The sequence below is a fragment of the Aplidium turbinatum genome, chromosome 15, assembly GCF_918807975.1.
Source record: "Aplidium turbinatum chromosome 15, kaAplTurb1.1, whole genome shotgun sequence".
In the NCBI taxonomy this organism is placed as follows: Eukaryota; Metazoa; Chordata; class Ascidiacea; order Aplousobranchia; family Polyclinidae; genus Aplidium; species Aplidium turbinatum.
The window spans coordinates 12,310,160-12,334,446 of NC_137486.1; the positions used below are offsets into that span (position 1 = coordinate 12,310,160).

Sequence of the window (24,287 nt, forward strand, 5' to 3'; positions counted from 1 at the left end):
AAAAGTACAAATCCGTTTACAATTTCGGGTTTTCTCATTTCTTGACGCATAAGCGGCGTAATTACAACCTGCACACTTCAAATTGAACTCACGAGCGATCAAGTGACCTAAGAATGAAACAAAAGTCGAGAGGCTGTGGGCTTAACCTTGACTTAGCATGAGATGACTCGTCAATTAATAATGAAAAACTCAATCGGAATAAGTAAGATTGAAATTTCAAACAGTATCCCTTCACCTTTTCCTGCTGTCACAACAAGAAAATACACGAAGTCTCAAAACAGGCTAAGAATGTCATCGTAGGGTTTGTGGTATGTTCGATTTACAAAATACAGCGGGAGTCTGAGAAATAAACGTTAGGCTCGAAGCAGACTTATGCTTGTTCAAGTCTGAACCTCGCCAAAAGTCAACAATTTACGCAGACCCTTTCCGTGCGTACGAATTTTCATCCAAAATGGCAGAAAAAGAACAAGATAATGCAATTGCGTGGTGATTACGTATAAGGATGACTAGTAACTCGTCGATCGCTGTCTACGAAAATCGGATAAGATCGTTAAAACAAAAACACATAAACGTGATCGGCCATCATAACGTGCACTAAAATCTATATTTTATGAAGGAAGACATTTAATCTTCAGAGATGCTGTTTGTAGTGGGGTCCATGCTCCAATCTAGATGACACGGTCTTTCGCTACGAATAATATACATTAATAATGTAGGAAGAGTCGCTTCAAATTCCGATTGCTGAAAGCCACCCGGCCGAATTATAGGCTTACCTAGATTAAATGAACAGAAAAGGGGGCGTCAGAAGACCTCCGCGAAACAGATCGGTCGGTGAAATCGAAAGTTTTTAGCGACGCTTTACTGTTATGTAACAGTAACTACTAACTAGCGCGGGTATTTAGAACTTGTCGTTTTGTCTGAAGACCTTATGAAAGTCTGCGTTGCGAATCAACCATTTCGTTTCCACAACAGATGAGGAACAAATTGCTATTTGCCACATAACTTACCGGTAGGTAAGGCACAAGTTGAATAACATTTGAAAACGATTTGTCATTTATAAAAGATCAAAAGCACCATAAAGTATAGGTTTCGGGCTACTAAACGACGACAGACCCCATTAGACTAACGTTGAATTGGCATCATTATGGAAACTCAAAACCGATTCTCAAGCATTTGTGCCGCATTACAACAAAATCAAAAATGTAGTCACTGCCCAGTAAAAAGTGCTTTTTTAATCGATATAAAGTAGTTGAAACGTTAAATTTTATTTGAATTTTTGCTATATTTTTCACTAAACTCGTAATCTGTTACAACAACCAAGGTCTTGCAACAACCCAAGAAAGACAATGTTTCAGTGAAAAAAGCAACCAATAGTCAAATGTTTTCAACAAAAAATTCCACTAAAAAATAGACGATCGAACGCTCTTGACGTGATGAATCGTTGAACGCACAATCATAGATGGACCGTCCTGACCGAGGCAACGAGATAAACAAAAAAAAAACTTGATTGTAAACATCAACAAAAGATGTCCTACAAATTGAGGCTGTTTTTGCTGTAGGAGTGTTTGTGAAGTTGAAATAAAATTGCAGACCTATGGATTCATAAGATTCTAACAAACTACAGTCAGAAAACAACTTAAGCTGTTTTAACATTGATTAACCCTCAAGCAGATTCGTGTAACACTTTTTAAATAAATTACTTTACAAATTTTGATTTGTGATAGAAAAAAATCGTTCACATCACTCCACGTCCATAGGTTGACCTATTTTACGATTCTGTTATGATGCAAGCCTTTCCATGCAAAGTATAGATATTGTTCAGGTATCCATTGCTACCCAAAGCGTTAGTTTCTCACGAAAATCGAATAACAACAACCAGAAGAATGAATGGTATTATGTTTACGAAGATTCAACGCTTATAAACGCAAATTTTATAACAAATGTATGTTTTTTTGAAAACGAGGCATAGAAAACTTATGTGAATAGTAGGAATTGAAATGTCCCACGATGTGTTATGGGAGTTGTAATGCAAATGCAATATTTGAAAACGGGGAAGGCCATTTGATTACTGCACAAATCCAACAATCGCTTCCAGCATTAACCAGAATCAAAACTTTAGTGAGAATTTCTTTTTGGAAAGCAACAACCAAAATATCTATCAAACTTTGATTTCCATATGTTGATGCAATATTGGTAGACGTTAAACCGACATGAAGAAATAGTAACATAGCAGCTTCTTCAGTGCAGACTTTATTACAAAAAACAAACAAAAAAGGGCATTCGCTGAAAAAATGAACATTGGCGTTCAATCCCGGAATTTATCCAAAATGATCGATTTCCAAACCATAGATTTCGTTTGAAATTCACAGACAACGCAAGCTATTATTGTTCGCTTTTTCTAAGTCCATTATGATAAAAAAATTCTGGTGAAAAGATAAGAGAAAAAGACTAAAACTAGATGCCGATTTTTGCTTATCGAAAATGGAGAGAAACAAAGATAAATCGGCTAATAGATTGGCAGACAAGTAAACAAAACCATAAATTAGTGCGATTTTTCTTGCCAGACAAACATAAAAACCGTGACAACAACGAACAGATGATGACACGCAAAAACGGCTATTTTTCATCATTCTAATGTTTCAATGTGATGGATTAACATTGAGAGCCTTTAAAAAAATGTTGAAGTTAGAAATTATTTAAAACTTTTGTCACAACTTGTTTGTTGGTGATTGCAGTGGAAAAATTACCATTATCAACAAACAGGTACCTTTTCTTCAAATACACAGAAAAACACACAGGACAGAGTCGCTATAATTGCAAACTTGTAAACAACTTTGTTGTTTTCCCTCGCTGTACACAGTCAGTGGTAAACAAAATTTTCGTCCAAAATCCGCGGTGTAAAATGTAAAAAAAAAACTCAACAAATATGAAATAAACGTAAAAGCAATGTAGTTGCACCAAAAAACTTCAAAGCGAAACACTCACCAAGCTGACAGGTGCCCCCCTCCCAGTGTGGGGGGCACTCGCACTCAAAACCATTAATCCGGTCATGGCAGGTGCCTCCGTTCCTGCATGGATGCGACGCGCAGTCGTCGATGTCTTCAAAACAACAAAAACAAACAAATTATTATTTGCTTACGTCACAATCCACAAGATGTTTAATGTACCTTCAGTCGGCACTCGAAGGCGACGGCTTGACGCATATGAATCATAAACATCAGTGACAATGTAGAAAATGTAGTAAAAGACGAGAGCTCTCGAAGTGGACACTTCCAGGCGACAGGAAGGTGAACAAGGTAAATCTACGGTGTTTTCTTTACCACTACAGTACTTTACCAGGTAAAAGTTAACATTTCCGTTTCTATTAATGTCTGCTAATGACGTAATCGACTGTGACGTCAACGTGTTGAGTGACGTCATCGAAAATAGCAAGAAACTTGCCGCGTGGATTGACGCTGTTAGGAAAATTTCAAAACGTTTCATTAATCTAAAGTCTTGTCACATCAAACCAAGCAGTAATAAAGCGCTGCTCGAAGGATCGCAAATTAATCTGGACAAGTGTTGCTGAATGAGAAAACCTCAATACAGGATTGGCTTGGCAGGGCAAAGTAGCTTGGTTCAAAACTCAAAGCGGTTTCAGTTTCAAGGGGAATTAAGTGAGAAACCAGAAAAAAATCATCAAAATTGTTCGACGACACTTGACGAAATTCAGTCGAGAGCTCGTGATTCAAAAAGTGGTTTCACGTTCCCACGCCACTTCAGATGTGACACTGTAGACAAAAATCAGATGCTCTGACGTCGAATAAATGCAAAACGTCGTTGGATTGACAAAAAATCGATGCAAAGTGACCTTGGGTTAATGGAGAATCGATGGCTTTTGTTTGTGACGCTACATTAGTTTTGATAAACTTGTGAAATAAAAATATCTCATTTTTTCCTGAGTAGCAACTTTTGGTAAGTTTTCTGTAACAATAATGTACGTATACGTTGGATAAGAGAAAAAAATTGTTTTTTTGAACAATTCTCCAATATGCGATCTTTCTACTGCTAGGACAACGAAGGTGCTTTTGGCAACGTCATAGCGTCGGGTAATGGACAAATTCTTTGGAGGAGGCTATGTAGCACCCAGCTATGCATCTCAGATTAAGATGCCACCCATTTTGACATGTTGTATCTTCTACAACTGTTAAAAACGGAAATAGAAAATTAACTGGTTATTTTGGTCGACGCACTGCAAACCGACAATCCGGTCAATGAATTGCTGCTTTGTCTTGAATTATGAAATTATTAAAATTTAAACAAGTGATACAATTTTTATTAGAAAATCTAGACGCAGCTATATTGAAGCCCTTTCATTTTATGCGCCTTGGCATCTTTTTTGCACTTCATACAACAAAAAGCAACCAAATCTTAATTGTTTGCAATTGAAATAAATAAAAAGTACAGCCCAAGAAACACGTAAACGCAAGTCTTGAAAAAAACAAAAATGATCTGAATTGCATTAAAGAAACTTATTGTTGTAGCAAGGAATGACTTTTTGTTCTATGCCTCGCGCTGGTTGTACTGTTGCAAAGTTTATAGAAATTGGCATATTTTTTTGAATGCATGATGGCACGACCTTCTACGACACTCAAAGATAATGTTGTTGTTTTTTTTTTGCAGTACAGAAGAAAGTGGAAAAGTGACTTGACAAGACTGTATTCTAATCTGGATGGATTCAAAAAAAACTTGTCTGTGTTTTCTCCCACGTGAGGTTACAGGAAGACAATTTGCTAATTCCCTTATAAACATGCAGGATTAAATAATAAACCGGCAACATTGCGTTTCTCTCACGGTTTCGATGCAACGCAATATAGCATTCTCTTGTAATCACATCGATTAAACGCAACTAAACGTTAAACCACGAGAAAAGAATCATAATAATCAAACCCCGTTATCTTTACAAATCACGTTCTTGTTCAACAACAAAAGGAAACAAAGTGAAAGATAATGCAAATTACATTGCAAAAACGTAAAGTTATACCTCTGAGATCTTTTTGAATTAAACAAAATCTTTCTAAGGCTGGCATAGCATGCTTTTACTTGCGCAAGTGAGTAAAAGAGCTTTTCTCTAAGATCAGGAAAGATCATTTTAACGACAGCTGATACAAAGAACAAGTTGCCATGAAACGAGTAGCTGAAGTTCACAAGAAGAAATGAAAGTTTGGAAATTGATTCCAGGACAAGTGCCTCTGTGGGTTGTGAATAATCGCTTCATAATGTCTTACGCGGCTTTTCTTCTCGTTTTCAGATTCGTATCATAAACCCATCAGCGGTTATCGCTGTAGAAGTGACAAAATCAACTGACATCGGGTGGTTAAAAATTTACGCCTGTCATGCTCAAATAGAGGAAGAGTCTGTTTTGAAAGTCGTTTCTCCGAGAAAAAGGAAAAATAAGCTTTCACAATAAGAACTTAGAAACATAAATGCGAACAAAATTAATGATAAATACTTTGCGTCTTAACAGACTAGCATACTTGAAGTGTAAATAGTTTTTGCGTCAGTTATAGGTTATATAATGCAATAAAAAATGCAGAGAAATGCGCTGGCAAGGAGAGATTGCCAGAAGGTAAAGTGGCTTCTAAATCGGCAATAATTGATAGAAAACAGTGAAAATTTTTAAACAAGTGCCGCACATGAAGAAGAATTGAGTGCAACCGCCATCAAATAATGCGCCATTTCTAACCACATATCAATTATTTATCGCGCGCCTACTTGAATTGCATAGATTTCATGCGCGATTACAAGGACAAGGATAAGTCACCTTTGTGTATTTTTGCCGCTAAATAATTTAAGATTTCTGTCAAAATCAGGCGGTTTTTGAAGGTCTTCAAACCTCAATCAGCATAGCTTCAGTCAAACTCCATTTTGAGTGAAAGCAAAACAGAAATCCCTTTTCACAAACGAATTTGTCTTCTGGTATTAAAAAAAATCACATACCAACTGCTTAAGTAATTGCATAACAAAACGCAAAGTTTCAAGAAAATAGTCTAATAAATGAAAAGTTTACCATAAATTTACTTCTTTAGTAAGCAAGTTTATCCTTATAAGGCTTACTTATTTGACAGATTTCACCAGTCCATCCCGCTGGGCAGTTGCAGGTGAATCCAGTGCGCTGGTCTTGGCAAGATCCGCCGTTCTGACACGGGTTAGACACGCAAGAAAACTCAGCTGAAAAAGAGTCATTTTATTTCAAGGTTTTGTTTGATAAATATTTTGCCACAACTAATCACAGTTTCTGAGATATAACGATATGACAATGTCTTTGTTGCTTTGGAGTTCAATCAATGAATTATTTTTGTCAATAGTAAAGAGGCATTGCAAGAGGCAAGTAAAAACATAGCAAGAAAATAATCGCTTTCAAGAAGCATTGAAGTAAAAACATAGCAAGAAAATAGATGGCATTAAACTTAGCAGCTTTCACACGCCCAAGTTAACTAAATTATCGCTTAAGAACTTAATGTGACGCAGGCAAAACGCTTTTTCAATTGTTTGTATCTATTCTGAAGATGTCTATCTGGCATCTACTCCTTGAGCAAATGCGGCGCAAACCGCACGTATTGAAAGCATGCGAATTACTGGGACAACGCATAAGGATTTCCTTGGCTTATGCGTAGATGATGTACTTGTACAGTACCGCCAATTCATAAACAGAAAATAAACTTGTTATCATCACAAGCAAAAGTGCATTGAAATCTACGTTCTTGCAATACTGCTACTCCTAGGAATTCGATGTTGCACTTTGAAGCAGAAGTTTCGAATCACTCTCATTCAAAATTAAAAACAAAAATAATTCCGATTTCAAAGATAAACAAAGTGGATTCTTTACGATCAAAGGTGAGTCGTTGCCTTCTCCGGAGAGGACCATAAAACTGTTGATGGAGTTTTGATGAAGCTAAATTAAACTATAAACATTTACTGTCGGAATACAATTGAAAGCCATTAACTGGTCTATTTTGAAACGTACCAATTTCGCAATGCTGACCGCTGAATCCGTTCAAACAGGAACACTGAAATTTGTCGGGCTCAGGGTTAGTGCAGGTGCCTCCGTTCCTGCAGGGCTGGTAAGTCCCGCAGAAGTTCAAATCTAAACGCAACATCGCTTAGTTAGAAGAAAAATTGAATCATTTATGGAACACCTGGTGAAGACACAGCAACTTTTGCTGTTTAATGAAAAATATAAACAGCCACGTTTCAGAAATTGCGTTTTTTGTGAGAAAAAAGTATTTTAACATGGTCCGCATTTTCAAATGAACAAAGTTTGAAAAATCGAATCAGTTCAATCTCCGCTATCCAGGTTGGTGTTTTCAATTATGTAAAAGCCACGCAGTCATTCGATACAGCTTTAAAAATTATAACAAAAAATGATTTGCAAGACAAAAAAGTGAAAACACCAAGCTAGTTCAAGATACAATGGCATCAAGCTTAAGCGACTGCGCATTACTCACTTTTGTTGCAAAGTAATCCTCCCCAGTTGGTGTCGCAATTGCATTGCCAGGGTTCTTTGCAAGATCCATGCTCGCAACCAGGATAGGGCACGCACTTGTTGCAGAGCTCTCCTTGCCAACCGTAGTTGCATCTATCGTCAAAAACATTGTCGGATGAAGAAAAGGAGAAATGGCGGATTTGAAAGTGATTTAAATGCATTTTGACAATAAATAAGGAAAAAACGTTTGAGAAGTGTTGTTTTTCAATTAATTCCTAGCATTTGCATGGTTGATAAGAGTGGACTGCTTCGAGGAAAAATAAGCTTATGCGGTTTGGGAGCCAAAAAGTTACAATCTGCGTCCACTTTGTTCAACAAGTCATGTTCGTTTGCGTTACTTGAATGCCGGAAAAAATTCGATAAATGTAAGCATACACATGACATAAGAGAGCATCGTCGCGGGTGACTGCTTACTCAACGAGGCTCAAGCCGCCAAGACAAGTGCATTGCTCACACATTGGACACAGACTCAAAACATAACATTGTTGAACCAAGCGCAACTTGGATCGACCAATTAAAAATCAGCCATCACTCTGCAAGTAATTTTTTACCTTCATTTGATGGACGCAGCACATGATGCGTTAAAACCAATGCAAATTGACGGTTTGGGTACAAAAGCAAGCAAAATCGGCTTTGCAATCATCGAGCCAGCAAATAACTTTTCACAGAGCTTACTGAAAAAGGGGCTGATTTGCTGGCTGAGCAGCACAAGCGCCTCGTAATTAAACCTCGAAGGAATGGTGATCTCCCAGAGAAAAACAATTAATTACATCTTCTGTGGTCGATGGCTACAGTTATATTACTTTAAAAGTTTTCTAAAAACACCCAAACTGATGTCATTTGTCTTCGAAATTACACCGACTGATGACCTCCGCAAATAGACCAGTTTAACCTGAGGTACAAACGTTACGGACGATCGCTGTAATTTAATGTAAAAAAAAGCAAAAAAAAAGTTATTGCTAATTGGAAACACCTGTTTGAATAAACCGAAATAAACAATTGCCACGAAACGCGGTCTTTTCAATAAGACATTGTACTTGGCGTGTGAACAGAAACAGATCTTGAAATTTTGCTTGCGCAGGTGAAAATATTGTTAAAAAAATGCTACTTTACAAACAACTTAACCTCAAAATCAACATTGGTCGATTATTAAAAGCTAGCACTGACAGCGTAACCCTATTTATCACAAACCACGCATATAAGCACACACGTGACATCGTCAAAGATCATGTCTCGGAATTGTAAGAATCAAGTTTTGTCATCTTTATTCCAATGCAACGTAGTTACACGTCTAATACATGAAAAGAACAGAAAAATATTCATAACAAATACACTGCAAGTACTTGTGCATGATACAGTGATAGAATCGTTGAGTGGTGCTCAACGTAACATAGACTGCGTGTTATTAATACTAGTCGGACCGAGAAAGCTCTTCAGTGCCAAACAATCTCAGCTCAAGTTATTCAACAACTGGAGAATTTTTTCTGGCAAAACACGAAACACCACTGACAAAGAACAGTTTTAGACAGGAATAGAAAGATTGTTTGGTCCAACTTTAATCTCAAACTACGTTTTATCCGTTTTTTGTAAGAACAGATGATAACATTAGAAGACGCGTGCGTAATGATGATTCTTATTTTCTATGCAGATTTGATGTTAAATAAACAGAAAAAAGGATTTATTTTCTAATATATTCAACACTGCATGCTGAATGTCTGTGTTATTAGTCGTGCTTTGATGAGCCTAGGCGTGCGAGGAACACGCACGCAAGATTAGTGCATCTGATTAGGTCTTTCCCACGGCTAAGGCCGCCTTATCTGATCTGGCTGGATAAAAGTTGCTTGTGTACAACCGCACTGAACCGTATATAAACTAGACATTTTCTCGTTCAAAATCGCTTAGGTTTTCGATCATGTAAATTCGAAGGAAATCGTTCGCTTACAAAAATAGCCCAGAACATTTCATACCATTTCAGAGTTGGAAATGAAAACATTGCAATTGTGCCATGTGCTTAACAGTGAAAATTTAACGCATAAAAAAGTCTATACAAACAGACAATCTACATTGCACAACAGATTTAGGAAATAAAGTGTCGCAATGCTAAAAACTGTTGTTTTCGAAGATTTCAGATGATCAAACTGGTTTTGAGTTAAACTACAACAGCTCGGTGTCACCTTTAAAAAAATGATAAACGTTTTTACGTGGGTTTTCTGATTGGAAGCGTCAAACTGTCAAGAAAGAGTGTTTAACAGTTCGGTTTGCAACTAAGTGGAACTGCTTATGTCGTCTAGACTAAATGCCTTGGTCACACTTCACTTATCTTCCCAAACAATATTCTTTTTGGCATAACACGGCCAACAGTTTTTCAGACAATCAAGGAAAGCATAAAAGGCCGTGCAATGCCGCCACTTCAATAGCTTATTTTTCTACAAATGATTACTTATTGTGTGTTCGTCATTCAGCATCTTGTACGGTAGATGGCTTAGTGATACTTCACTGGGTGCAAAGAAGCCAGTCATGAAATAGGCAAATGGCCATTGACAGAAGAAATGTGTGTTGCCATTTTGCGTGTTTGTAGCGCCTAGCTAGCAAAATCTTCTTTTTATACTGATTTAACGTCTGCAGACAAAGAATCAATGTAAAAAAGGATGGGTTTAGCTAGCTGGGGTCTGCCATAAGCGTGACGAGATAGCATAGCTTTCAACGAAATCTTCAATTGGAACTTGCATTCTAACAATCGTTCGGACGCAAATTCTTTTTACAGCTTCTCCCAAACACTTAAAGTTTTTATCTGAAATTAAAACGTTGGACAACGTAAAAGCGATGTAACTCCACACTTGAACGCACATCAATTAAAACACTCGAAATTAGTGAAGTTTGCACCCGCAAACGAAGCAGTAAAGCAGCAAGCAAAACAGGGTTGATTTTTGATAATCTGAAATTGGACCCTTGAAGGTCAAATTCACCACTTGAACCACTAGTTTGGTTTAGTGCACAAGGAACAATATTAGAGCGAGAATTCAAGTACGAATTCTCAAGGTCAAAAAAATTTAATACTTGATCCTTACAACTTGAGAAAATTGAAACATGAATACTCCAAAAAAGCGATTTCTATGTTTATACAACAAAAGAGGGTTGGACTTTGAGGTTTAAAGAAGATTTCGAGTAGCTTTATAAACCGTCGGGTAGTTGCTGAGGTATTGCCACGAAGAAATATTGATACTTCATGAAATTCAAGGTATAGCTAAAGCCATTACGATAAGACCAAACTTGTAAAACAAGTAAATTTGTTGTTGCAACAAAAATATCTTTTAAATTTAGAATGTTTACAGCCTACAGATACAAAACCACCATTTAAAGGGTGATCTGTTGTCTGATCTCTTGTTGCGTTACTCAAGTTTAAAATAGTACAACCTTTAATTTGTTACTTTGCCGGTTTAGAATGGCATATGTCCAATGCTACTTTCAGTTTCCTTCATTTTTCGAAAAAACATAAGATATTTAGCAGCAATTTAGCAACTGAAAACGATAGTGTCACACCATGGTCACACCTTCCAACGTTCGGTTCGGTATTGGTTATTACAAAAAGCGAAATTGATTATTAAATTCACATTAATAGAAACCGGTCAGACAATAGATAAGCCATGAATGTTGTGATCGATCGATTGGTTGTTGAATCTCATTACACCTTGCTATGAAATTACCTTTTCACAACGTTTCAATGTGGCTATACGTTGAAAAGATGCAAAAATATAACTTTTGCCGTTAGACCATCTGGATACTACGATAATTTGACGTCGAAAACAGTGTTTTTGTGCATCATTCCAATAAAGGTCACGAGATAAAAATTCCAAAAATTTCCAAGCAAAGAAAACAGATGGAAAAGTGATAAAAATATTTATCTTTCAACAAATGGCAGCCAATATGTTCCTGTTGGGTTGCTGATAACAAGATTACCCCTGTAGATAATATAATTTAATTGTTTCACAAAGCCTGACATCAGGCAATGGAAGAATAATGTAAATTTGTCATAGTCTTTGCAAACTGCATTTCCAAAAAGTAAGCATTTCGGTGAAAAAAAAGGCTTTATTTTCTTCTAAGAAAACGTATTCCTTAAGTGGTCACCAGTTGTTTCTGATCAAAGAGTTACGAGTTTCCAACTTTTTGGTCTTGACAAAACTCTTTGCAACATGTTCATTGCTCATACTGCAGAATAATAATAATGTTATGGTTTTATTTATTGTCGCTCTACAACAGCTAAGGTCTTTTAGCGACAGGGCTCATTTTTAATTTATATCAGGTTTACGATGTTATCACATTATTACCCGACTCATTCTCACTGCGCTATGCAGGATAGAACACAATCGGTACCGTTTTTAAAGTCTTCGGTTTGACCCGACCTGGAATCGATCTCAGATCTACCAGCACCAGAACCGAAGGCGAAACCACTCGGCCACTGAGCTGGTGTTCATACTGCAGAAAGAAAAGTTTCCAGTCGTCACCTCAATTCTACGCAAAAACGTCACTAACAGCGCAGCAATGACTTGCAGATTCAACACAACAGGTTGCAATCAAAGAAATAAGCAAATTTTGCCGAGATACCAGTTCAAACATTTCAAACTGAAAAACGGGATTCAGAAATTCGTTGAAATTCATTAGAAAAATCTTCATTCTTGTAATACAATAGCAGATTGCTTCGTGTAAACATAACAATACTTTCTGCTTTAACTTCAAAAAGCTGGAAGCAGATGCAGTGCTAAACGTTTGTTTGGATATTCAGACAAGGTGCCACACTTTTGCTTAGCAAATTTTCTTGCAAAAACAGCGACGATAACTCAACACAGTTTCATTTGGGAAAAAGATTGCAGAAACATATGGTCATATTTTTGTCATAAATCAAAAACAAGACTTTGAAACGGAAACAGATTTACGGTGTTCTAGAAAATGATCAATTAACACTTTTTCACGTTGAAAAATGTTGTCATAATTGTGTTGTTATAAAATGAAAAGTGTGTGATAATTCTGAAATCACCTTGTGTTTGATTATTACAGTTATCACAATCACCACCGGACAGACGTAGCAAACATAAAAGTTCTGCAAGTTAGTTTATGATCATCGCGTTTGAAGATTCGTGCATCGCTTAGCAACAGTAATAAACAACTGCCCACACGTTGTAAAACAGTTTAATGACAAGAAAGGGGAAATTGTGCATGATAATTTAATAAATCCAAACAATGGAAAAGACGAAAGCGCGTGCCAAACGCAGATGAAACAGGAGATTTACGATCTGCCTTGAAAGCATAACACAGGCTGGAACAAAGACAGTAAGGCAGAGCTTGTGATCGGTGTCGACAATAGACGACTCTCTCCACGCGCCAGTCTAACTTTCTCACGGGAAAAAAACGACACGACAAAGCTCGCGGTTGACACAAGCATGATACAAGATTGTTGGATGAGCACATAAGCGGCAGAGAGAAAAGGCAACCGAGTTTCGGGCCCAACCTATCTGTGACGGTTCATAGAGCCGATGAATAGCGTTAGCTCGCGTGTGTTTTTCGTGCGAGCGATCGCCAAGACTTTATCGGCAAATCCAATACATTTCACCTTAAGGGCAAGGGGCCTATGTCAATATTAGCAATGGACACAAACACCACGCTTGAAGTACGCTAAATCGTTGAAACAAGTTAATACGATAACGCGATTGAGTGCAACTAATGAGTGGCTATGCAACGAGAGGGGAAAAGGTCCGCTTCCTCACGGGTGAGACGCGTGCGGTGTGGCCACATTGCATGATGCTGTTGCGATTAAAATAGGTCAAAAGATCATGGTTTAAATCACCATGTTCATTTCAAGCCAATAAAGCATCAGAAGAACATGAAAAAGAAGAATAAATTTGAGCATTTTTTTTTATCAATGATAGTGAGAAACGTTAATGCAATGAAATCGCAAAATGTTAAACACAAAGTGTTATTTTGAAAATCAATAATAAATTTAAATCTAAAACAATATTTATCAATGCGCAATCAATCCTACAAACAAAGCAGCGCAATACCAGACTCAAGTAATCATTTCCAAGAGTTTCAACACAGACAAAAAGATGTAGAAGCCTGAGTTGAAATAAATCCTGAATTCTACTTCCGATGCCACAACACATTCTAGTGTAAGAGTAGACCTCCATGTTTTGGGTCAGACTGGGAGAAAACAATGTCACCAAATAGCGACTGTCTCATTCCACTGTTGTGTCATGCCTAAACATAACGTACCAACCTTTTGCTGAACCATGCAACTAAAGAATTTTATACTGACCCTGCTGATAAGTATCCGTAGTTTTAGTAACAGTCCTTTTTCCTGTGACGTTGTGTTTTGGTGAAAAGGCATGAGTTTGGTAGGTTGTTTAGAAGAGGTACGCAACATGAATATGTAGTAATAATAATCAAGGATTTTCAATTGGACAGTATCACAGACGTGTAATCATATCGAGAAATGGCGCGACGACAAAACAATGGAAGATGTAGACAGAGGAAGAGACTGTCACTAGTTCATTGTATCAAGATTTCTTACTTCACAATTGTTGTTATTATGGCGCAGTTCCTACTTCAGTGCTATGGTCGTGTGATGTTCGATTAACATTTTGCTGGAATTGGTAGTGAAACCGTGAATGGATCGAAATGTAAAATGCCTAGAGATCAGATGAAAACGTCTGCTTGTGGATATGTCACATCTTTCAAACTCTAGAGGCCAGCTTCCGTAGATAATGACAATTAACGCATCGATTGGTGCTGAAAACAAACCTCCCACAAGCTTCAATTACAAACTCCAACTGAGGTAAAGCTGCAATAAACGGCATTTCTGAATGCGGAAACTCAGCGGATATAAATTCGTCTGCAGGCCACAATTATGTCAGTTTAATTATATCGCGTTAAAGCTGCTTTGTTGTAAGTATTAAATCAACGAAAACAACAACGACCAATACTATTTATACTTCAATCGGTGAAGTAACAAAAATCCCACAATTGATACTTCAACATGAAAAAACACTGTTATTTGAACGAATTTAGAACAGCACGATATCCGACATAAACCCAACATCAACACATTGCAACATTCTACCAAGAGCCATTGTCTATAAGGAAACATGTAGAGAGCTTGATTATTTTTCTATTTCTTCTACAAATAGGATTTATCACAAAAAAACTCTGTGATTATTAGACTCACTTGCACTCATCAGGCTTGTCGCAAGATCCATGCTCCGCACTGCACCCCAACTTACACTCGGCTGTAATAAATAAACAAAGAATTACGTTCAGCTGCGTTCACACTTTGTAGATTCCAACAATTCTTACCTTACATGAAAATACTTAACGTTGTTTCATGGCTTATTTGACGAAAAAGAACGTTAAATGATGTTAAAATTGATGCCGCATGAAGCGTGGCAAGTTGTTTGAGAATTTATTTAGTTTCCCAACAACGTCTCGCGACTGAATCACCCGGATGGGTCCAGGGCCGCGTGCGGGGAAACCGGTATTATGTACACGTGGGCGCGAGATTGCACACCAATCTTCAGAAACTTTCTCTTCAAAGGTCAGATTTGAAACTGATTAGGAAAATTGAATTTTTCAGAAGTCGTTGCCGGCAATCGGCTTCCCGAAAAACTCTAAAGGCATCCTTTTATTCTTACGTTTGTTCATGGCAAAGAAACCGTTCAACGACTTATAAAAAACATCTGACAACCAAATTGCTCATTTAGAAACTATATCTGGCGAAAGTAATGTCTTCATTTTAAAAGATGAGAGAAGGTATTATCTTATCACAGCAGATTAAAGAATCGCTCGTGAAATACACATGACTCAATCCTCTAATAGCATTAACATAAAAGATCACTGCAACAAGCAATCATTGCCTTATAGCCACCACGCGCTTTTAATCACCTTATACAGCGACTTATTGTGGAACACATCAATATTCAGATACAAAAAATAGACTCTCAAAATTTTCACAGTGGGTTACATAGGTTGGTTATTGTTCTGCAGAAATTCTACTACCAAAGATACTTTTCAAAAGTTTATTATAAAAATAGGATTATAGACTATATCAATGTTGTAAAGTGCGGAAAGTGGCTTACGTTTATTGCAGTCCTTTCCAACCCAACCAGGCATGCATTTCTTATTCCCATTTCGGTTACAGGTGTAATGTCCAAAGAAACCACTGCGGGGTTTGCAGAACTTGGTACAGTTGAACCCATAGTAATTGGCATTGCAGCGGACCCGGACGCGGTACTCAATGCGGGCGGTACGTCCGTTGTGTGCTATGGAATGCCACTTTTGAGATGGATTCAACATCCCAGAGTAGATTTGGTGATCAATGAGTTCTTCTTCTGGGTTGACAACTTCTATATAAGACGAGAAAAGCTTTGTTCAAAAATAGTAGTTTGATGGCTGGTTTCATCAGATTTTAAAAATAGTTTTTAAAGCAGTAAACTATGGTAAAGAATAAAGCGAAAATACAAATGGAAAAATTATTCAGTGTATGCTAGGTAAAACTTCAATCAAGAAACTTATAAGGACTCACCCGTGCTATTATCACTGTCGAGAGCTTCTAAAATCAAAGTGTATGTCCTCTGCAAATAAAACAGTGCTGTTATTAAACTGCAAGCTGAAGCAGTTTTTTGACCAAAAGTGTGCGAACGCAAGAGAAATCTGAGATCAACATTCAGCTTTTGCCATGTAGGGCATAACTGTTATCAGTTCTCTTTGTGAAATAGTAAAAAATCAATAAAATGAATTAAATACTATAACGTGATCTGATTCGATCATGTGTGGGCAGCTAAAAACCAGTTGAAGTCAACTTGCTTTATAATGAAGCCAAAAAAAGCTCGCAGCGGCCACTATCCTGCGTATAAAAGCATGGGATGTCAACACTAAATCTGTTTGAAGTATCTCGATTTCACGGCATGAAAAGAACCTTTTCTACTCATTACGCCATCGTGCATTCACAAACTGTTAGCACATTTGCTTTCGGTACGGTGCAAAAGGGAATCTGACACCACTTTAGATGGCAAAACTGCATACAAAACATAGAAAAAATCTCAAGCGTCGATGGAAAAGGAAAAGAAAATCTTTGCAATGCATGCAACCCATTTTTTTGTCTGACAATCTTTCATTGTCCTACTCCTACAAATGGAATTGCGAAGTTAAGGGTGACACGGTGTCCAAATTTAATTCAACGTGGGCGATCAAAAAATCATGTCGATAAAAAGACACTTCTATTCCAGTGCCGAAATATTGAATCGACGCTTCAAAGTGGTCATCAATCACAGATCTGAGTATTTTGTCTGTTTCACGATCGAGATTTTGACTTGTCGCAGATGAACAGCATCTGAGAAAATTGAAGAGTGACTCTTATCAATGTCAAGCCATATAGAAAGGTATATGAATGTTACCATGGAATAGGGAAAGAGCTTGTCGCAGCAGAGAAACAGTAGCCTACATTAATCTAGTTGCATAAAAATAACAATTGCAGATTTATCTCATCACACAAAAGTATTCGAAAATCTTCATGGATGTAGGGCGGTAGGCTTAAGGGGTCGACAATCTGTGTTCAAAATACTTTTTATTCCAAAAAGCACAAATCACTCCATTAAAACACAAAGATATGCGGCACACCACGCCTGCTTGAAGGTGATAGTGCGCAATGGCAGAGAAGATCTTGCGCACTAATTGCGAGGCTGACTTTTTAACCAGAAAATTATTTGATTTTATAGATAGTCATTATAAAAAAGGACTGATCTGCTGGCTGGGTTATTTTAAATATAAGAACAATATTTCTTCGACCAAGGGGGGCAACAGCAACAACAAAGAGTTTGATTCCTATTTCTGCGCACAATTTGATTTGATGTTTTTTCCAAGTTTAGTGACACTGATATCAACAGTGGCGTAGCCAAGGGGGGGTTTTGGGGGTTACAACCCCCCCCCCTAGGCACGCGTGTGACGTCACGATATTGAGAATGATGCTTTCAGTCTAAAAAAAAATTGCCTAATTTTAAACAAAATTGCATTAAAAGAGCGAGTTTTGCCAATACCAAACATTCAAACATCTCACCCAGGAATTAGCAACAAGAAAACACAGAGACTTAGCTTTTTTTTCCGAAAAATGCCGAAGAAAACATGATCTTATCCTTTTGCTATGCTACCGGACAGCACCATTTTACAGGAATATTTGTACCCACATTTTTGTTGAAAATGCTCTCAGAATGCACCAAATTCAAAGCAATTTTTCAAAATTTTCTGGGGGAGGCCCCCCAGACCCCCCGCCGTTGGGTGGTCAAAGCCCCCCCTTTCTAAATTCCTGGCTACGCTACTGGATATCAAAAAATTTTTTTACGTTTTCCTGATAGAGGGTCGCACTAACTCTTTTATTTAAGAACATACAAGGCTTCGCTTCGTTTAAAAATATTTCGTATTTATAAAAAAAAAACATGCTTTGAGAAGTCTCATAGTTCCTGCCAGTAAGCAAGTGATAGTGTTCCACTTTCCCAGTCATCTTAATAAATTAATGTCGGCTGCCATTGAGGTAGAAGTCAGACTTTCGACTAGTTCTGTGCAATAGATGTGAAATTTTAAAAAGACAAACAATGGGTAACTGTTAATAAATGCTATACTAACACGGGGCGGTGACTAACAAGCTGGTGGGTAACATGAGTACGGCAAGCACAAACACGCGAAAGAGAATCACACAGACAGCAACAGGCTTGTGTTTCAAAGCCAAAGAAGTGGAAAACTCAAAAGTTTCTCGACAATTTCTTGTTTTGGGTTTCACTCCTACCAAAATATTGTCAGCTTTACATCATTCCAGCAATAGGCAGCATTGAATTTACGTTTAAAAAAGCTTCAAAGCTGTAAGATCAATTGTAGTTTGTGGGCAGTGAAATAAAATCGCACAAATGCCGTAGGTAATTTCCTATCTGGCACAGAGTTGCTAATCGAAGAATGCTTAACTGAAACACGTCACCAATTAAAATCGGATACCAAGGTAACACAAGCCACAAAACAAATATCCCACTCACTGATGTAATTGTCGCTAAAAAAACAATTTCGAAGATGGGACGTTTCAAAGGAAGCAAAATCACCACCGATAATGTAATTATGACAATTGCAATTGGAATTATTTATCTTCAGCTACCCTTCAATTAGATCGAAGTTTTTACTCTTCACTTGTCTGAAGAGGAAATTTAATGTAAAAAAAACAAGGTCTTCAGGTAACCGACTCCACTTCCGATGTGTATTTTTTGACAAATTAAACATGAGCCGCCGAAGTTATGCCAAACCACTTTGTAACGTGCTGGATCTAAAACATTTGAGTTCCAACCAATTTAGAATAACAGTCAACTGAACCGACCCCAATTGGAAGTGAAGAACTATGCCCCTGTAACTATGAAACATAGCCAACTTCAGGGTTTTGGTTTACTGCGCTTTTAACATGTTTTTTAAACACAATATACGGTAATATTTAGCCTGGCTGTAAAAATATTGCTGCTTTGGAGTGGCAAGTGACAGAAAGAAAGGAGAGTCTGTAATATTGGAAGACTTTAGATTCGTTTCTAGCACTAGTTGCTACGTTCATCTGATGAAATTGAAAGTAAATTTCAATTTCATCAGATGAACGTAGCAACTAGTGCTAGAAACGATAATTGTCCTGATGAACACCCAAACTTTTCAGTATTCAGACTTTAGATTTTCGTTTATTTTAGAAACATCAAAATCTTTTTTAAAATGTCTGGCGTTTGGCACTTGCAACATGCATACTTTTCTATCTTGGGTGTGTCGGCATATACGTGTCTCTTTCTTTACGAGGCGAATTCGCACATATTTCTAAGACGTAATTCTATAATTAAAGTTGTAATGAGCGGTCTTTAGTCAAATAAATCAAATACTGGGCGTTAAGAATATTTCACTCGATGGCCAATTAACCAGCAATAAACAACCAAGGAAAACGTCTAAAAAATATCTTAGAACCTTCGCAACGCATTCATCTCTGAACATAATCAACATCAATCAACAAAAATCTTGTTTATATAGTTGCCATGGTGATCTTGACAGACTTAGAAACATTAGAATCATTTCTTGCAGTTGAAAAATAAGACATGAGTGACAACAAAACCATTCAAATCTCATGATGTAGTCGTCGTTGTTGTCTGAACCATGACAGCAACAGCGTTTAGGTTTGTTTTGTTTCGTGAGTGCGTAGCCCTTTGCAAGCCACACCGTTCGCTTAGGTTTAGTGAGGCGCTTGTCACACTCAGGCTATCCAGCTGCGAAGTTTAAGTACAAATTTTACAGCAATCAACGTAAAAAAACGTGAAAATATCGCGCAATTGGCTATCCAGCTGCGAAGTTTAAGTACAAATTTTACAGGATTCAACGTAAAAAAAACGTGAAAATATTGCCCCAATAGCGCGGACAAGGACTTGTTTTAGATTAAACAAAGAAAAAGCGATGAACATCAAAGAAGCAAACACTAGTATACACTATACAAAGTTGTTGTTTCAGTTGTTCTGTAAAGTCAGAGGGTTATTTGATGTACAGGGTGGCCAAACCAAAACCTACCTAACGATTAATAGGTAAGCATAGATTGGGTTCCGTTTTTTTTTTGGCTGATTGTCTTTAAATTGTGATTACAAATAATCATACAAGTGCAAATAAATTTGTTCGTGATGTCATGGCACAACGCGGTTGTCAAGGATTCTTGAGCAAACTAACGCAGTCAGGTAAATAATATTTGTCTATTTGTCGCAAGTTAGTAGCTGATACCTCGAACACCAAGTACAATAACCTCCAAGAAACACAATTGGTAAAGTTGTGGCGAAGAAAGTAGCCCAAGCCAAATACGCTACAAAGCTGCGTTGGTTCAACGTCGTAACACATAACGATTAAAATGCAGCTAACTTTCCACAAACATTGCAGTTGATGCTTCCCTTTAAGTCTAAGATACACACATGATTACATAACATAAAGGACTTTTCGCACTTATCACATTCAAAATGCAACACGTCTACTTTTTTGGTGTTTTTAGATTTGAAGGCTCGCTTTGTCGATAAAATATGTTGTTTGGTCAAGTGGAAAAGACCCTTGATGGGCTTTGGATGTAAAAATGCGTGAATTTTAGACTAAAATAAACAGCGACAAGTGAGCCTAAAGAACACAAGACGCACAAAGTCCGCGTGGCTCAATGAAAAGGGACACTGGTAACAATCGAAGTTTATAACGTCGCAGTTAAACAAAAGCGTGGGAAAAGTAAACTTTCGCGAGGCATGTACCGGGCGAGACGGACAACCTGGTGAAACGGGCAATTCCTGTTAACAGCACCTGGTACTTTTATGTTGATTCAATATCATGCAATGTCAAAGCTGCACAACAGTCGCAAACAACATCACAAGTGGTTATTTTCTAGTTGTTTGAAATTCCATCGAGTTCTTTGTGGAGCATACAATCCATATAATAATGTTTAATCAAGGTTAAAGTGCTGTGGATAATCGCTTTAAAACAATAAATTTATTCTTACTCTAAAAACGTTGAATTCAAACTTGTGATACAAGGTACAAACCGTATTGCAGTGAAGCTAATGAAGTTAGCATATGTCAAAAATACAGACAAAACAATTTGAACTGGTTGGGTATAAAAAAAATACAAGCTTTGATCGGTATGTTTACGTTGAGAAAACGTTAAATAAACACCAAGGAGTATGTAGACGAAAAAACCATTAGAGGCTAGTCAAGGTGCTGAATGCATGGATGGGCATTGTGTTCATATAGACAAAACTGAAATCAATCAGAGACCGTGAGTCGTTTTTCATTTCGACAACTTGCCACCAAAAAAAGACACGTCACAGTCCAGTGCACTGGACCGAAACCATTAACCATTTAGTCAGAGATTTCCAGACAAAAAAATTCGTAACTTTTTTGAAAAATGATTCATACTCATGCAGAATGATAGGTTGCACAACGCACAGAAAACAATATTCGGATTGCATGTTGAGGTGACAACCGAATAAAAAGTTTGCCATTGGCAATAAATTAAAATTCACATTAAAAAGAAACAGTCCTACCTATAAAACTAACGCAGACGACTCGAACAAAAATGAAAAAGAAAACAAAAGCATAACCAATAATAATAAAAGCAAATTAACTGTCACAGTTTGTGACCACCATACTGAAACAGAATTTTGACAATAGAACCGCAGCAGATCGATTTTTTTTTTTTTTTTTTTGCGGCATATGACCAGGTTTTTATTTGAACTAAACAGATTTTGCTTGGGCAGTTTAGGCACAAAGGACGAAATGCAGACGAAAACCAGATGTCCACCATCATTTCGTTCTCATACTCGCATCAACTTTTCCAGCATAAATAAATGAAAAAACGCACACATTACATTGAAGTGAGAAAAGTACACACATACCAAGTCATCACCATTCATTCATAACGTCAGAATATGTAGATTTTTGGTATGTTTTGGTTATTTGAATGCAATCTAACAGTATCAAAACGAGAATGAAATTAACAAAAAGGGCAAAAGTAAACGTGAAATCTTGAAACAATGAAACATCGTTATCTTGGGCTTTAATCTAGACAACAGCAGACAACCTTATCTTGAATCACAAATCACATATGTCAGGATTTATCAACGTTGGCTGAATGGAAAGCAGACAGGCTTCACAGATTGAGACAGACAATAGAATCGAGCATTTTTTTGTCACGGTACATTAACACCGGCCTATTTCGCTTAATTAAATTGCAACATTTTTCAAGCAATTTCATGTCCTCAACAGTGAAAAATCGGTGAGAAATTGTTATGAAGCAGCACTAGAAAAATTCTTGGTAATATTGTGTGCTTTTAGCACTGAAATAGTCAATTTTCACGTTTAAAAGTGATAAACTCTGACCCTTACTGGGAGTATAATATTTGTTCATAAAAATCAGTATCAGTTTTGTAACTAAGTTATATCCATTGATCTATACCTGATAGTCAACGATTTTCTTGAGAGTGTGCTTAGCAGTTCTTTTAAACTGTTGGCGCTATCTCGAATAACTTGTCTTGTAAATATTTTAACTGTGAATGCTGACTACTAATGTTTGCTAATGATAAAAACGGTATTTGCCAAGTGTGGACACCCGATAACATGAAATTAAAAAAGTGGAAAAACTGCAATTGACACAGCTCAATAGAATTTTGTTAAATGTTTTTATTGCTTAAGCTCATGCTCAGGCTTAGAAAAGCATTACTTCACGCATCAAATGAAGTTTACAAAAAAAAAAAATTTACATTACACTTAAAATGAAAAGTTTTGCTGAAGTGTAATACGTATTATATTAGTGTCTCAAAAATTAGTTAGTTTTATATGTTTAAAATACATTTCAATCTTCATTACGCAGTTTGTAAGCGTTTAATACCACATGCCTGCTATGATTGAATATGTAAATACAAGTCGCAGAAGAATTACACGTCTCCCAAGGCTGTAGCCAATGAACCAACTTAATTTGTTTTTCGCATAAATGCTTTAATAGAAAGAGTACACACAGATGGTTTTGAAACAGGTTCATCATGAACCTGCTACAGTTTCCACAAGGTGGCTTTCGTGGTTTAACAGTCACTTTACCGCAATATTTCTTCAAAACTTTGTTTAATCGAATTAAGCATTTCGGCTGGCCAGGGTTCAACAACAATTTTATCAATTTCAGAAGGTTAGAGTCCTCCTAAAATCATTCACGAAACGCAATGATGTCAACAAAAGTGAGTTACTTCTCGTTCCACAAATGCCTGGACAGTTTATCTCGTTTATCGTTATTCACGTATATGGGGCAAAAAACGAAGTAGGCTACCATGTGAACAGCATGCGAAATGCCTGGTGGTGGTGAACAGCCTCATTCAATTTTCAAACGAAGTACGAATTTGCAGCATGCAATAGCGCATAATAATCCGTATATGTATCAACGCGGTATGGTGAAAAAGGTGGCAAAGGGTGGTAAGGTTTAGAACACGACCGCATGAACAGTTGCCTGGTGGATGAGGCTACATGTTTGCAGTTAGCACGATCACAACAACCCAATAGAACCACAACACCGAGGAACAGTTGATTCGATCGATAGAAACCGAGAAGCCGATGTGTCACAATCGGTACTAAATTCGACAAAGCAAATAAAACCTAAAAATTAACAAATTGATTCGAGCAATCTAAAAATCGATTGCCAACGTGACGCATAACAACCGATCTGCCTCATTGCAGCACTAGGAGTCCTAAACCCATTATATATATACTAAAAAAAATACAATATAATACGTGTATAGAAATGCCAATTTCGACATCTTGTCACTAAAGTATAGCGATGGATTAAGTCTAAGAAATTGATTTAAAATCACGGGTATGCTGTTACACAGCGCGAGGCTACAAACGCCTTGGATGACATACTACAAAGATTTAAAATTTTATGTTCAGCCGCTAAAAGCAGTCTTCATGACATTACTTTACTAACATCAGTTTAACTGAACAAAGCCATGATTTAATACCATCAGTTTCTGAAAAAATTGACCGCTTCAAAAGAAGGACAGGCATGAAGACTGTCATGGACGATAGTAGATTCTGCACTTCCTTTTTCATTGCAGAAATTATCAAAGGATTTTCGATTTGAAATAAAATGAAATTGCCAACCAACTTTTTCAAACTGATTCATTCAAGGTTATTTGTTGCGTCAGAAGAAACAACTCAAACAA

The 24,287-nt window shown here is 37.1% G+C and overlaps 1 protein-coding gene across 1 annotated transcript in view; it reads right to left on the reverse strand.

The window, feature by feature from the left end:
• Positions 1-24,287, reverse strand: part of LOC145784398 (protein jagged-2-like) — a 45,559-nt gene that overhangs the window by 18,352 nt on the left and 2,920 nt on the right. Inside the window, exons 3-9 of the mRNA XM_082596209.1 lie at positions 16,095-16,143; positions 15,649-15,915; positions 14,742-14,802; positions 7,488-7,618; positions 7,007-7,126; positions 6,097-6,210; positions 2,986-3,099 (exon numbers count right to left, since the gene is read on the reverse strand). Of these exons, the coding sequence (XP_082452335.1) occupies positions 2,986-3,099; positions 6,097-6,210; positions 7,007-7,126; positions 7,488-7,618; positions 14,742-14,802; positions 15,649-15,915; positions 16,095-16,143 (856 nt within the window). The remainder of the gene's footprint in view (positions 1-2,985; positions 3,100-6,096; positions 6,211-7,006; positions 7,127-7,487; positions 7,619-14,741; positions 14,803-15,648; positions 15,916-16,094; positions 16,144-24,287) is intronic.